Source organism: Marmota flaviventris, chromosome 2 (assembly GCF_047511675.1).
Source record: "Marmota flaviventris isolate mMarFla1 chromosome 2, mMarFla1.hap1, whole genome shotgun sequence".
NCBI classification, from domain to species: domain Eukaryota; kingdom Metazoa; phylum Chordata; class Mammalia; order Rodentia; family Sciuridae; genus Marmota; species Marmota flaviventris.
Genome location: NC_092499.1, coordinates 80,007,259 through 80,020,467, shown reverse-complemented (window position 1 = coordinate 80,020,467; position 13,209 = coordinate 80,007,259). Strand labels below are relative to the sequence as shown.

Genomic DNA, 13,209 nt, shown 5'->3' with positions numbered 1-13,209 from the left:
AAAAGGGGGAAAAGGAATTAGAAATTCAGGGCTGTGGGATGGAATCTGAAATTTATGTATTCATTTCTAAAAGATTGCATTTATTTATTATTTACATACCCTGAATTAGTCAGGATCCTATTCTAGGCACTGGAGAAAGAATTATTAATGAGACAGATAGTCATTGCTATATTGGAGATACCCAAGTGGGAACAGATAGCTATTAAGGTGAAAAATAAACACCATGGTTTCAGAAGGCAATATCATTCTGAAAATAACCAAAAGGAAAAGTGAAGTAATAGATTGTGACTCTGAATTGTGGGTAGTCAATTTATTTTCTTTATTGCCAAACAAACACTTCTTCAGGAAATGACATTTTGAGTGATATCTAGATAAACTGAGAGTTGATCAAGCCAACATCTGGGATAGAAATCAGACAAGGGTTACAGGTGGTACAAAAGCCTAAAGATGATAATATACCTGGTCTATTTGAGTACCACAGCAAAGTCCAAGTTGTCTAGAATATAGTAAGTGAATGTGAAAATGATTAGAATTGGAATTGGAGATACTGGTAGTATCTAAAACATATAGTCCACAAAGTGAATATGAAAAATTTTATTATAATTGCAATAAGAAGTCATTTTAAGTCTTTAAGCAACATAATGATTCCTCTACCACAGGTTTATAAATAACTTAGAGTCTGTAAACTCAAGATTCTGTACAGTTAGCACAGAGTTGAAAAATATTATTAAGAGAAAAATATTTCATTTTCTTTATTTTTCCTAGAGCTTCATGATTACCCCTTGCATGTTGTTATGATTTCTAGCTATATGTTTGACTTACCTCCAATTGCTTTCCTTGACTATAATAGAGATAGTTCCCTGGTAGACCAATCAGAATTCTAGTTCAGGTAACAAAAAACATGCCAGTTATTTTTAAACAAAATGTCATTTAATGTAGAGAATTAGGTGCTGACAAAATAGTGGAAAGTCTGGAAGAACAGACTATTGGCTGGGCATCCAGAGACGACTCTTGGAACAATTCTGTGTTGTCACAGGAGTGGTCCTTCCTACAATTTTAGCCATTTTCTGCTTGAAAAAATAATCAAGACTTCACCTGGGATCAAGGTGATCCAGAATCACTGTGTACCTGTCAAATCTCCTCTAGTCAAACAGCAGCCTCTCCACCACCACCTCTCTAGTTAACTTAATCCAAATTCAAATCTTGAATTGAGTCTGCTGAACTTCCAGCATTTAAAACATTTCTGGAATCCCCAATACAAGGGAGTCTAGGACTAATTTTTAAAATATTTTATTTTAATAATAATCAAAGAATCCAATATTTGTGAATAATACATGTATGATATAAATATCAAAACCATAGAAGAAATGACCTCAATTCTTAAGTAAACCCCACACCTGCTAAATCTCACTTTTAGTTTATCTCCTGTCTCACTGTGAAAAGGGGAAGAGAATCCCTCAATGTCCTACCATACCAGCTATCTGAACACTTGCCTGTGATCAGTTTCCTTTAGTCACTGCTGATACTGGGTGACCTGATGCTGCCCTATAAGGTCAAACTGTACCTATGCACTGGATTCTGTCCCCTCCTTATGCAAGGCAGTAACTGTGGTAGCTCTCCTTTTTCTTTCCTATACCCCAAAGGGTTTTTCTCCCTCCTCATATAACAATATTTACTTCATCCTACATAAGAACTATTTGTCATAGTATTGTATATGTTACTTCCTTTTTCTTCTTCCCTTTACAATAAAGCTCCTCAAGTGTTGTTTACATTTCTTTTTAAGTTAATAGACTTTTTTTCAGACTAGTTTTAGCTGTATAGAAATTTGAGCAGAAAAAAAATACAGCATTATTATATGTCCTCTTCTCTCACCTCAAACTAATTTCTTTTATTGTAAACATCTTGCATTAGTGCGGTATGTTTATTATAATTAATGAATATTGAACATTATTATTAAAGTCCATAACTTATTTTAGGATTCATGCTTTGTTTCATAGAGTTTTATGGATTTTGATAAATACTTGCTATCTATTTTGACAAATGTTTTTCATCATTACAATATACTACAGAATAATTTGATTGGCCTAAAAATCCTTTGTATGCCATCTATTTATCTGTTCCCTCCCTGTCTCCAACTTAGCCTTGACAATCACTGATTTTTTGGTTGTCTCTGTAGTTTTGCATTTTCTAGAATGCCATGTAGTTGGGAATCATATAGAATGTAACTTTTCAGACTGGTGTTCACACTTCTGCTTCCAATTTATTTCCCTTCCAATTCACCCAATCATGCCAGTTAAACTGTTCCTGTGATTATGAATAATGCTCAGTGGTCCTTACTCGGTTCTTACCATCTTTGACCTCTGAGCAGTGTTTGACACGGTGGTAAAACACTCTCTCCCCAGGACCCCTACTTTCCTAAACTCTTTTTTACCTGACCTGCTTTCCCCTTGTTCCTCTTAGCTTCTTAGTTCTTCTTAGCTTCCCAGCTGCCTTGATTGAATTTCATCTACATGTGAATGGCCTCTAGACTCAGTCCTTCCTGTGAACTGTCAGCTCCTGTACTCAGAAGTGTATGCCACAGCTATGGATCCACTTTGGTGTCTTCATATCCTCTCAAGTGTAGCATCCCAGGCTGACCCCTGACCTCCACCCCCTCTATTCTCCATTATACTACCTAATCTTGTTCCATTGCAATTCTGTCTTTCCAGTCTCTGGTCCCAAAGCCAGGATTCATAATATTTTGAACATACCACCTTCCACGTGAGACCTTCCCTGACCACCTTATTGACATTTGCTATGTACTCCCACATACTTCACGTCCCCCTTTGTCCACAGCACTTATCATCATTTAGCATAGCACATATTTCACATACTCATTTTAATGTCTGCCTTTACATCACGGTATGTAACCTTCATAAAAGGCAGAGACTCGTTTATTTTTTCTACAGCTTGACACAAAGTGCTCAGTATTTGTTAAATAAATGAATAAAAGAATAGTATGAAAAATTTCTCTGATTCCACCACTTAGAAATATCTAACATTAAAATTTTTATAGAAGAGCAAGGTGACTATAGTTTACAATAGCCTATTATACATCTATTAATAACTAGAAGAAAGGAGTCTGAAGTTTTGAAACAAAGTAATGGTAGGAGATGGAAATATTAATCACCCTGATTTGATCAAGACACATGGTATACATGATACATGTACATGTCACATATGTGTAATGAAATGTTACACTATACTTCAAAACTCATATACTTAATTTTCATACAAGTTTTCACTTTTAAAAATTTGTGTCCATTTTATCCATTTGACTTGTAATACCTATAGACGTATGAAGAAAATTAACTCTCCTATTCAGGCTTCTTTTTTAAGAATTTAATTTATATTTTTTTTTGAGTACCAGGGATTGAACCCAGGGGTGCTTAACCTCTGAGTCATACCCTCAACCCATTTTTATTTCTATTTTGAGACATGGTCTTACTAAGTTGCTTAGGGCCTCACCAAGTTGCTGAGGCTGACTTTGAACCTGTGATCCTCCTGCCTTATCCTCCCAAACCACGGTGTCCCAGCACCCAGCAAGTTTTTCAACAAGTTTTAAAACTAGTAGTTTTGCTTCTGATAATGGTGAAATAACAGGAATTGAATTTGCCTTCCTGCCTGAAACAGCATCAACAACAAAAAAGGAATGAACAGAATCTGGCACAATAGATATCAAGACATTGAACATTAGGCAACAAGTGGTAAGAATAAGTCAGTTCAACTCCATGGTTGCCCAACTTGTTATCCTGAGAGGATTTCCAGGCCAAATACAGGAAGAAGGATAAGAGTTTCTAGGTGACTTGGCACTCTGTACATCTGGGCTGGCAGGACAGAGTGACAGAGAAGACTGTTCTTTTCTAGCAAGAACCTTTAATGCCATGCACTTTCCATTAAGCACTGTTGTATATGCATCACATGAATGTTGATGTCATTCTCCTTTTTTCATTAAATTAAAAATACTTCTAATTTCTACTGTGAATTCTTCTTTGACTCATTTTATTTTGAAATGTATTGCTTAATTGGCAATTTTTGTTGGGGAATTTTTAGATCGTCTCTCTTCTGATTTCCAAAATTCCATTGGGATGAGAAAAATTTTGCATGATTTAAATTCTTCCACATCTGTTAAGACCCTGGGAAGGGTACAACTTTGTAACTATTACATAAACACTCTAAGTTTTTTTTTTTTTTTCATGGTTTTTAGCTGCCGTGTCCTCTATATGTCAACTAACACAATTCTGTTGATAATGTGGGTCAAGTCTTACTAATTTTATTTACTTCTTCTATCATTTTCTGAGAAAAAGTGTTAAAATCTAAAACAATAAAGCTTCTTTGTTTCTCCTTTCAATCCTATCAGTTTTAGGTTTATAAATTTTAAAGATACTCTCTTAGTTGCAAACACATTCAGTATTGTTTTCTATTGAGTTATTGACCACTCTATCATGATTCTTCTCTTTGTCTCTGATGATATTACTAAACTGAAGTGTTTTGTCAATGTCAACATAGCCACCTCAGACTTCTCTTAATAGTGTTTATAAATATAGCTTTGTAAATCCTTTTATTTAGGCCTTGTATCTTCATACTTGACATGGGTTTCTTGTCACTCAGATCTAGTGGCACCTTTTGTACTATTTTGAACAAGGTAACTACACTTTTCCATATATTTATTGTCATTTGTATGTCTTCTCCGAGGGAATTTTTTTTGTTCATTTTTTATTATTGTGTTGTAGGTATATGTAAGAGTGGAGTCCATTTTGATATTAATACACGCATGTAATATAATTTGCTCCACTTCAATTCCCCAGATTTCCCCTTTGCTTTCCCTCCTCTCTCTCCCAATCTCTTTCCTCTACTCTATTGGTCTGCATCCTATTGTTTTTAAAAATTGATACTATATATAATTAATCCTTATATATTCATACATGAACATGGCATCTTTTGGTCAATTTCATTCTGCAGTTCTCCCCTTTCTCATCTCCTCCCTCCCCCTCAATCCCTTTCCTCTACTCTACTGTTCTCCCTTCTATTTCCATGAAACTCACCACCCTCCCTTTTTTTGGAAAGTACCAGGGATTGAACCCATGGTCGTTTAACCACTGAGCCATATCTACAGCCCTGTTTATTTTTTTATTTTGAGACAGTGTCTCACTAACTTGCTTAGAGCCTCAATAAGTTGCTGAGGTTGGCTTTGAACTTGCAATCCTTCTGCCTCAGCCTCCTGAGCCATTGGGCTTACAAGCCCTCACCACCATGCAAGGTTCCATTTTTTCTTTCTTTTCTTTTCTTATTTTTCTCTAGCTTCTGCATATGAGAGAAAACATTTAACCCTTTATTTTCTGAGTCTGGATTTTTTTTAATTTAGCACAATGTTCTCTAGTTCCATCCACTAACCAGCAAATTATATAATTTTATTCTTTTGTATAGCTGAATAAAATCTCATTGTGTATATACAAAACATTGTCTTTATCTATTTTCTGTTGTTGGGCACCTGGACTGGTTTTACAACTTGGCCACTGTGAATTGAGCAGTTATAAACATTGATATGTGTATATCACCATAGTATGCTGATTTTAGTTCTTTTGGATAAATATATTCATTTTTAATCAATTTATTTGTTCCTTTGCTTTGAGTTTCAGGAGTTCCTTAAACATTTTGTGTATTAACCCTTTATCAGATAAACAATTTACACTTGGCTTGCCCCTTCTGTAAGGAGCCTTTTCGTTTGTTAAGCATTTTAGTTTACATATAAAGCCACTTACTTGTTTTTGGTTTTGTTCACTGTGCTTTGGGCATAGTATCCAAGAAATTATTGCAAAGGCCAATACTACAAAACTTTTTTCTTGTTTTCTTTTAGAACTTGTGTCGTTTCGATTCTTACATTTAAGTCTTTAATAGATTTTGAGTTGATTTTGAAGATGGTTTAAGAGTACAATTTTATTCCTTTCCAAGTAAATATTCAATTTTCTAGCACCATTTATTGAAAAGACTATGTTTTTCCCCTTTTATATTCTCAGCACAATGGTAGAAGATCAATTGAACTTACATGCCTGGGCTTACTTCTGTCCTCTGTTGCACTGACCTGTACTTATTCTTTCACTAATACCTTGATTTCTTAATTGCAGTAGACTTATGGGAACTGTTGAAGCAGGAAGTGTGATTTCTCTACTTTGTTCTTTTTCTTCAGCATTTTTTGTCCACTTTAGGTCATTTTGCCTTATCATATAAACTGTAGAATTAGTTTGTTGCTAATCACAAAATTCACCTTCTATTTAAGGACCCTTTTGCTTATATTGGTCCCACCTGAAAAATCCCAGTTAATCTCTTCATTGTATGGTCAGCTGATTAGCAGCTTTAATTACATCTACAAAGACCCCTTTGCCAATTCAGGTCAGATAATATAATTATCTGATATAATGATGAAATAACATTATAATGTCTTAAGTTCTTATGTACAATTGTTTATATCTAACTATTAATTTTCAAGTCCCTTATATTGTCACTTATTTTCTATGCATCTCCCACATAATTTTTCATCTTTATTTTCCATAATAGAAATTCCATTTCTAGTTCCTGACTATCTTCATCTGATTTGTCCTCAAACTTTGAAAGTTATTTTGTTAACTCAAAAATGTCTCACAGTGAATTCATTGAATTATTTTATATGAGGAAATTTATGTGTTGAATAATATTGAGTTTCTTCTTTCAGTAACTCAATATATATTTTAATTCAAGTAATTTTTTTCTTTATATTACATACTATAGTTTTGTTACACAAAACCAAAACATTTTAGAATAATTAGAATAAAAATCACTCCTATTTATGTATCCTATTGCTCATATGAATAGACATATTTTGCTTTAATTTTTAACCGATAATTGCTGGTGTATAACTATTGGTTTTATGTGTTTATTTTGTAACTAAGCACTGAACTGAGTTATCTGCTTTAAAAAATCTGCTTTATAAACTATTTTAAAGTGAAATTTGATCTTTTTTTAATTTTGGTATGCAGACTTTTAATTTAAACACTTACGTAGATTCATGTAGTCCTACCACAACCAAGATATAGTTCCATATTGTCCTTCATCTTATCTTTTATTGCTATTGTTTTGTTAATTCTCTTAACTTTTCCCATAATTACTCAAATAATAATTATATATACCTTTTCCTTTAGTGACAATTATACACAACTACCTTTTATTTTACAGTAGGACAAACATTTCATGTTTACTGGATCTTTGTATCTATTGTTAGGTTTTTATTTTTAAAAGCCTTTTTATCAAAGAAAAACTTGAAAACCCAATTTGCTTGTTTTCTTATTTCAAAGACTGCTGCTAGAAAGGCGGTTAGCTAGGGAAGATTTTCTTGGGCTATATTGCCAGCCCTGTAAGAAATATTGGGCAGGTGATTATTTAGAAAGAAGATCTTGTTTAGAGGGCAAGTCACAGATGAATGGTTAGCCTGCAAGTAACCATGGCAGGCTTTCAGTTTATGATTTTAGGTTGTGAGTCCATATCAAGCATATTCCTGGATGATATATCATGGGCACTTGAAACAATAAGGTTAAGATAATAATCATTTATAGTATTCCTTCTCCTACTATATTTTACTGAATACTTTCTCTGTGTTAGGTATTATGCCGACTGTATCACATTTATTTTTATCATTTATTTTTTATATCCTCTAAGGTACTTGCATAGCACCTTCCTTCACTTCTAGTATATTTATATTTTACAATATCCCCTTTTCTAGACCTCATCTGTCCATACAGACAGCTATCATTATACTTATTCCCTTGTGCTAATTTTTAAATGCCTTGTCAGAATCTTTAATGCATTATCCTTCCTTTAATACATAACACTTCAAGTAAGCCAGTATTTGCCGGGAGCGAATTGCCATAGCCTAAAAGAATAATTTCCAATTGTGGCATTCTATAATTTTTAACACTGGGGTATAAATATGAGAGTGTAAATTTTGCCCCCAATAATGCTTTTAAAGTGATTGCCTACATTTCTTCTAGGTTAGTCCCAGTTGTCCTCTTTTCTCTAATGAATACTGCTTCAATGTGGGCATGGACCTTTGCTTTAAATAGCAAAGACATTCAGAGTTCATTTTGTGACTCTATGAAAAGCTATTTCAACATTTTAATAACTCCCACTGCAAGCAGATTCTAGTATCTAATCCCTAATCTCCTCTATGTCACTGCCTTCCAAAGGCTTTTATGTCAAGACAGGAGAGGATATATGTCCACAGTCCAGGCTTCTGATGCTTACTAAAGACCATGGTGATTTCCAGAGACTTGTTTATCTCAGAGGATATGGTGTTTTTGATTCTGGCTGCACAGCTGGTAGGTTAAAAGCTGGATATAATACTAAGGATCCTGAGAAGCAGTTGTGGCTTCTTTTCTTCAGGTATCAAAAAATTAGCATTTATCTGATAATTATATAAAGTAACCATAATAGTAGAGTAGTAAAGAAAAAATGCGTATAACTTGAAGACAAAAGGATGGTTTGGTAACATAGTGATCAAAGCTGCCTTTATGGAGAAGAAAACAAACCTTAAAACTGCTTATTCACTTACAATGGTGTAAGAGTAGTTTCCATAAATAATTAAATTATTTCATCAAAACAGGAAAATAAGTCAAATGTGTAAAACTGAGAACTTCAGTTAATACAAAACAAACATGATTTTCATATGAAAAGAAATAATTTATTTTGAAAAAAGAAATTATTTGGGGAGCACAATCTTTCTCTAAATTCATGAATCGAAACTAGGTTAGAATATTTTATTGCATATAGTATTATTTTTAATAAAATGAGCTTATTATTTCTGAACAACATTCTTAAATTCAAATTTTGAAACCTAGGAAGTTTCTTGAACATTGCTATAACTTTATATAGACCATTTAATTTAACTATCATAAGAGGCAATATGTACCTTAAGCATTTTTTCACCACTGGACAATAGTTCCACTTTAAGAATTTCAGAATAATTCTCTCTGATAAATTTTGAAAGTATTTTTTAAATATTGAAAAAGCACTTTGAATATGTACAATAAATGAATATGTAACTAGATTTTCTTCCACATGGAAAACGTGAATTCACTTAAATAAAAAATATTACTAAAGGTAATAGCTAAACTTCATGTGTTGAGTGAACATAGAATAGAATGGAGTAGCGAGGTAGATTATATTATGGATAGTATAATTCATTTCCAGTAAGTTTCCTTCTGCACATCAACATTTAAAAAGTGAATCCAAGTTGTTGTTATCCCTTTTCCAATTCTAACAGGACATGGAATTTTCTGCAACAGAATAGTAGTTATGACATTTCTACTCTAATGTTAGAATGTGGAACCAATGAAAACTTTGTGTTAATCATGTAAATAGAAGCCAAAATTGTTTTGGAATATTTGTTTCAGATTTTACTAAAAAACAACTAAAACTTACTCTAAGCTAGAAACCATCTGACCTCTTTTAACTGAAAGTATCCAGCAGATCTGGAAATTTTATTAGCTAGTCTATTAATTTAGAGAAAAGAGATGACTTAATAATAAAACTTATTCTTTCATCAAATTGATGCATTAATACTGTCACAACAGTTAAAGTTGGTTTAAAATATTAGGAAATTTTAGCAGCCAGTAGGAAATTTTTATAATGTGGGTTTTAATTTTTACTTAATATTTATTTTAAGCAGTTTTTTAGTGATCATTGGGGATAAATTAATGGAAGGGAAGTGAAAGAAATGAAAGTCATTAGCTCATTTATTGATTATTTTTCCATCTGTTCATTCTTTAGATTTATGACAATGACTTCATTCTTTTCTTCTCATTTAATATCAATTGTAACTTGAATATTAGCATACGACATTTAACATGTGTTGGCATTGTTTCATCCTATTTCACTGATATATTTAAATTTTAATCTTTTTTGATGAACTTAGAAAACATTAATATAAAATAAATTTTAAAATCACAATTTAAAAGATAAAATTAATAACAGAATTATATATAATGACATCGATTAATATTGAAATTATTATCAAACTAGATGAAATATTCATATGTGCAGTGAGAATTCTTAAATTATCTAATGTAACAAAGGAACTCAGTATTACATGTGAAAATAGCAATTTAACTGAAAAAAAGTGATTTTAAAGGTAAACATTTTTTATAAAGACCTGAACTGAAACAATATTAGATATTTTTTTTCCATTAATTTTAATGTGACAAAATTTTCCAATGACCCGAAAACTTTCAGAAAACTCATCTGAGTTTTCCATAATCAAAGGCGTAAATTTTACTAGGTGCTGGAAGGATAAACCCTCTTTGGTGACAAAATTGGTGTTCATTTACCACGACCAATTTTGATTTGTATTGTACCACACTTTTGACTCTTTGGTAGACAGTGATATCATCTTGGAAATAAAATTATAGAACTTGGGAAGTACTGTAAATGAGAAAAGTAATTTTGGAAAGTTATTCTGAATTTTTATAGTAGCTCACCATCCTCACTTTAAAACAATAGCTTCATTTGAGTAACATGAAGAGAATCAAAGGATAGTCTCTTAAAAAATAAAAGTTTCTGAGGTTACAAAATAACAAAAGCTAAAAATAATTTATTTATATTACAGGTATGCCCTTTGGTGGTCAGTTGTTTCATAGATTTAAAAAAATCAAAGGTAAATAATTTGTCACCCTAATAAGGATATAAAGTGGATCTTCTCTAATCGTTATATTAAAAAGTTAATTAAATCTAGTGTTCATCAATGTTTGACTTGATATAATTGCATTTTTGTGGAGTAAGAGAAAGCGTTGGAGTTTCAGTCCTTATTTTTACTTATGTGTCTTACTCAGTACAGTCTAAAAACTTAACATAATCTGTAAATATGATTTATGCAGCTTCCTAGGTGTATTCAGACAAGTGTTAGTGTGTGGGCGTGTATGAACATAGCCCAATGTATACGAGTGCTGGCTATAAGTGAGAGTTTGTTCTTCTCAGGTATTATCCAGTAGTAATTGATCAGTGCTTCCAAGAAGGAAACTCTTTACTTTGAAAGGTTTTTTTCTTTATTAAATTATTTATTTATTCTAATTTGTTACATATGATGGCAGAATGCAATTCATTTCATATTACACATATAGAGTACAATTTTTCAAGTCACTGGTTGTACACAAAGTATTTTCACAACATTTGTGTCTTCATACATGTACTTAGAGTAATGATGTCTGAGGTTTTTACATAGATTTTAGATAATCAGTGCGCTAGAGAACAATCAAATGACATCATAAGTTTGTCACATGTAGCTGTAGACATATCATGTTTTTCTAGCCTTAATTTTGTTCCTTTTAAGATTACAGAGCAGTATCTGCAGAACAATGGAGGGTTTTAACCATTCCAGAGTATCTGAATTCGTGTTACTTGGACTGACTGATTCTTCGGAGCTTCAGATATTCTTCTTCGTAGTGTTTTCCATCTTCTATTTAATGACTATGTTTGGCAACTGCCTGATTTTGCTCACTGTCCTATCCACCTCAAGCCTTCACTTGCCCATGTACTTCCTGCTCAGCAACCTCTCTCTCATTGACATGTGCCTGTCCTCCTTTGCCACGCCAAAGATGATTATGGACTTCTTTGCTCAGCGCAAGACCATATCCTTTGAGGGTTGCATTTCTCAGATCTTTTTTTTGCATCTTTTCACTGGGACAGAGATTGTGCTGCTGATCTCCATGTCTTTTGACAGGTACATTGCCATATGTAAACCTCTCCATTATTCAACAATTATGAGCCCAAGAGTATGTGTTGGGCTTGTCATAACTTCTTGGACAGTGGGCTTCCTGCATACCATGAGCCAGTTGGCTTTTACTCTCTATTTACCCTTCTGTGGTCCCAATGTGATAGATAGTTTCTTCTGTGACCTTCCTTTGGTCATCCAGCTGGCTTGTATAGACATATATGTTCTTGGGATCTTCATGATCTCAACCAGTGGTGTTATTGCTCTTATAAGTTTTCTGCTTTTGCTCACTTCATACATCATTGTTCTTGTCACTATCAGGGACCATTCCTCCACACGCTCATCTAAGGCTCTTTCTACCTGCACTGCACATTTCATAGTGGTATTCATGTTCTTTGGGCCTTGCATCTTCATTTATGTGTGGCCTTTCACAAATTTCCTGGTGGACAAAATTTTGTCTGTTTTCTATACCATCTTTACTCCCTTTCTGAATCCACTAATCTATACTTTGAGAAACCAAGAAGTAAAGACAGCAGTAAAGAAGAAACTAAGTAATCAATATTTCAGTTTTGGAAAAACTACTCCAAGATATTCAGTGCAATGAATGGAGCTAGCCTAGCTGAGATGTAGATCATCCAATTTTGCTTAGAAAGCCAGAGAAAGTTAAACCTAGAATCTGACTTTCAAGTCACTTTGTCTAAAATCATGAAAACAAGAAGCCAGGGTTGACATATGTGCAACATCTTGGCTGGTGAAGTACTTGCAAGCCTGTTGAGATTATGGATTCTTTTGATAATTTGTTAAAAGCTAATGTTTATTTTCATAAACATTATATCATCAAAATTGTGAACATAATTTCAGAACTTCATAGATCCATGAGTCCTGAAACATAACTACTTAGAGAATATAGATAAAAATATTGTTTTCTAACCAAGAACATTCCTAAGTGGCTGCTCAATGTGGGGTTCTCTGATGGTGTCTACCTTAATTTAGAATTTTAATTAGGATTTGGGGGCATATTTCACAGCATTAGAAATATTGTCATGTGAAAATTCATATTGTGGATCATTTCATTCTTCATTAAGTATGCTTAATATTCCATTGTGTATATATACCACAGAGTTTCTTTATCCATTAATTTATTGTAGGGCATCTAGGTTGCTTCCACAGTTTAGCTACTGTGAGTTGAGATGCTATAAACACTGATGTGGCTGTGCCTCTGTAGTATACTGATTTTAACTCCTTTGGATATATTGAGGAATGGGATAGCTGGGTCAAAAAGTGGTTCCTTTTCTAGTTTTTTGAGGACTCTCCATACTTCTTTTCAGAAGGGTTGCACCAGTTTGCTGTCCTACCAACAATGTATGAATGTTCCCTTTCTCCACCTTCTTGCCAACATTTATTGTTACTTGTGTTCTTGATAATTGCCATTCGGA

At 33.1% G+C, this 13,209-nt stretch overlaps 1 protein-coding gene across 1 annotated transcript; it reads left to right on the top strand.

Annotated features, from left to right (window-relative positions):
• Positions 1-11,408: 11,408 nt before the first annotated feature.
• LOC114087890 (olfactory receptor 4K2-like) lies at positions 11,409-12,377 on the top strand. The gene has a single exon (XM_027929400.2). It carries the CDS (start codon positions 11,418-11,420, stop codon positions 12,375-12,377), a length of 960 nt encoding a protein of 319 aa, XP_027785201.1. The 5' UTR covers positions 11,409-11,417.
• The last annotated feature ends 832 nt before the right edge of the window (positions 12,378-13,209 follow it).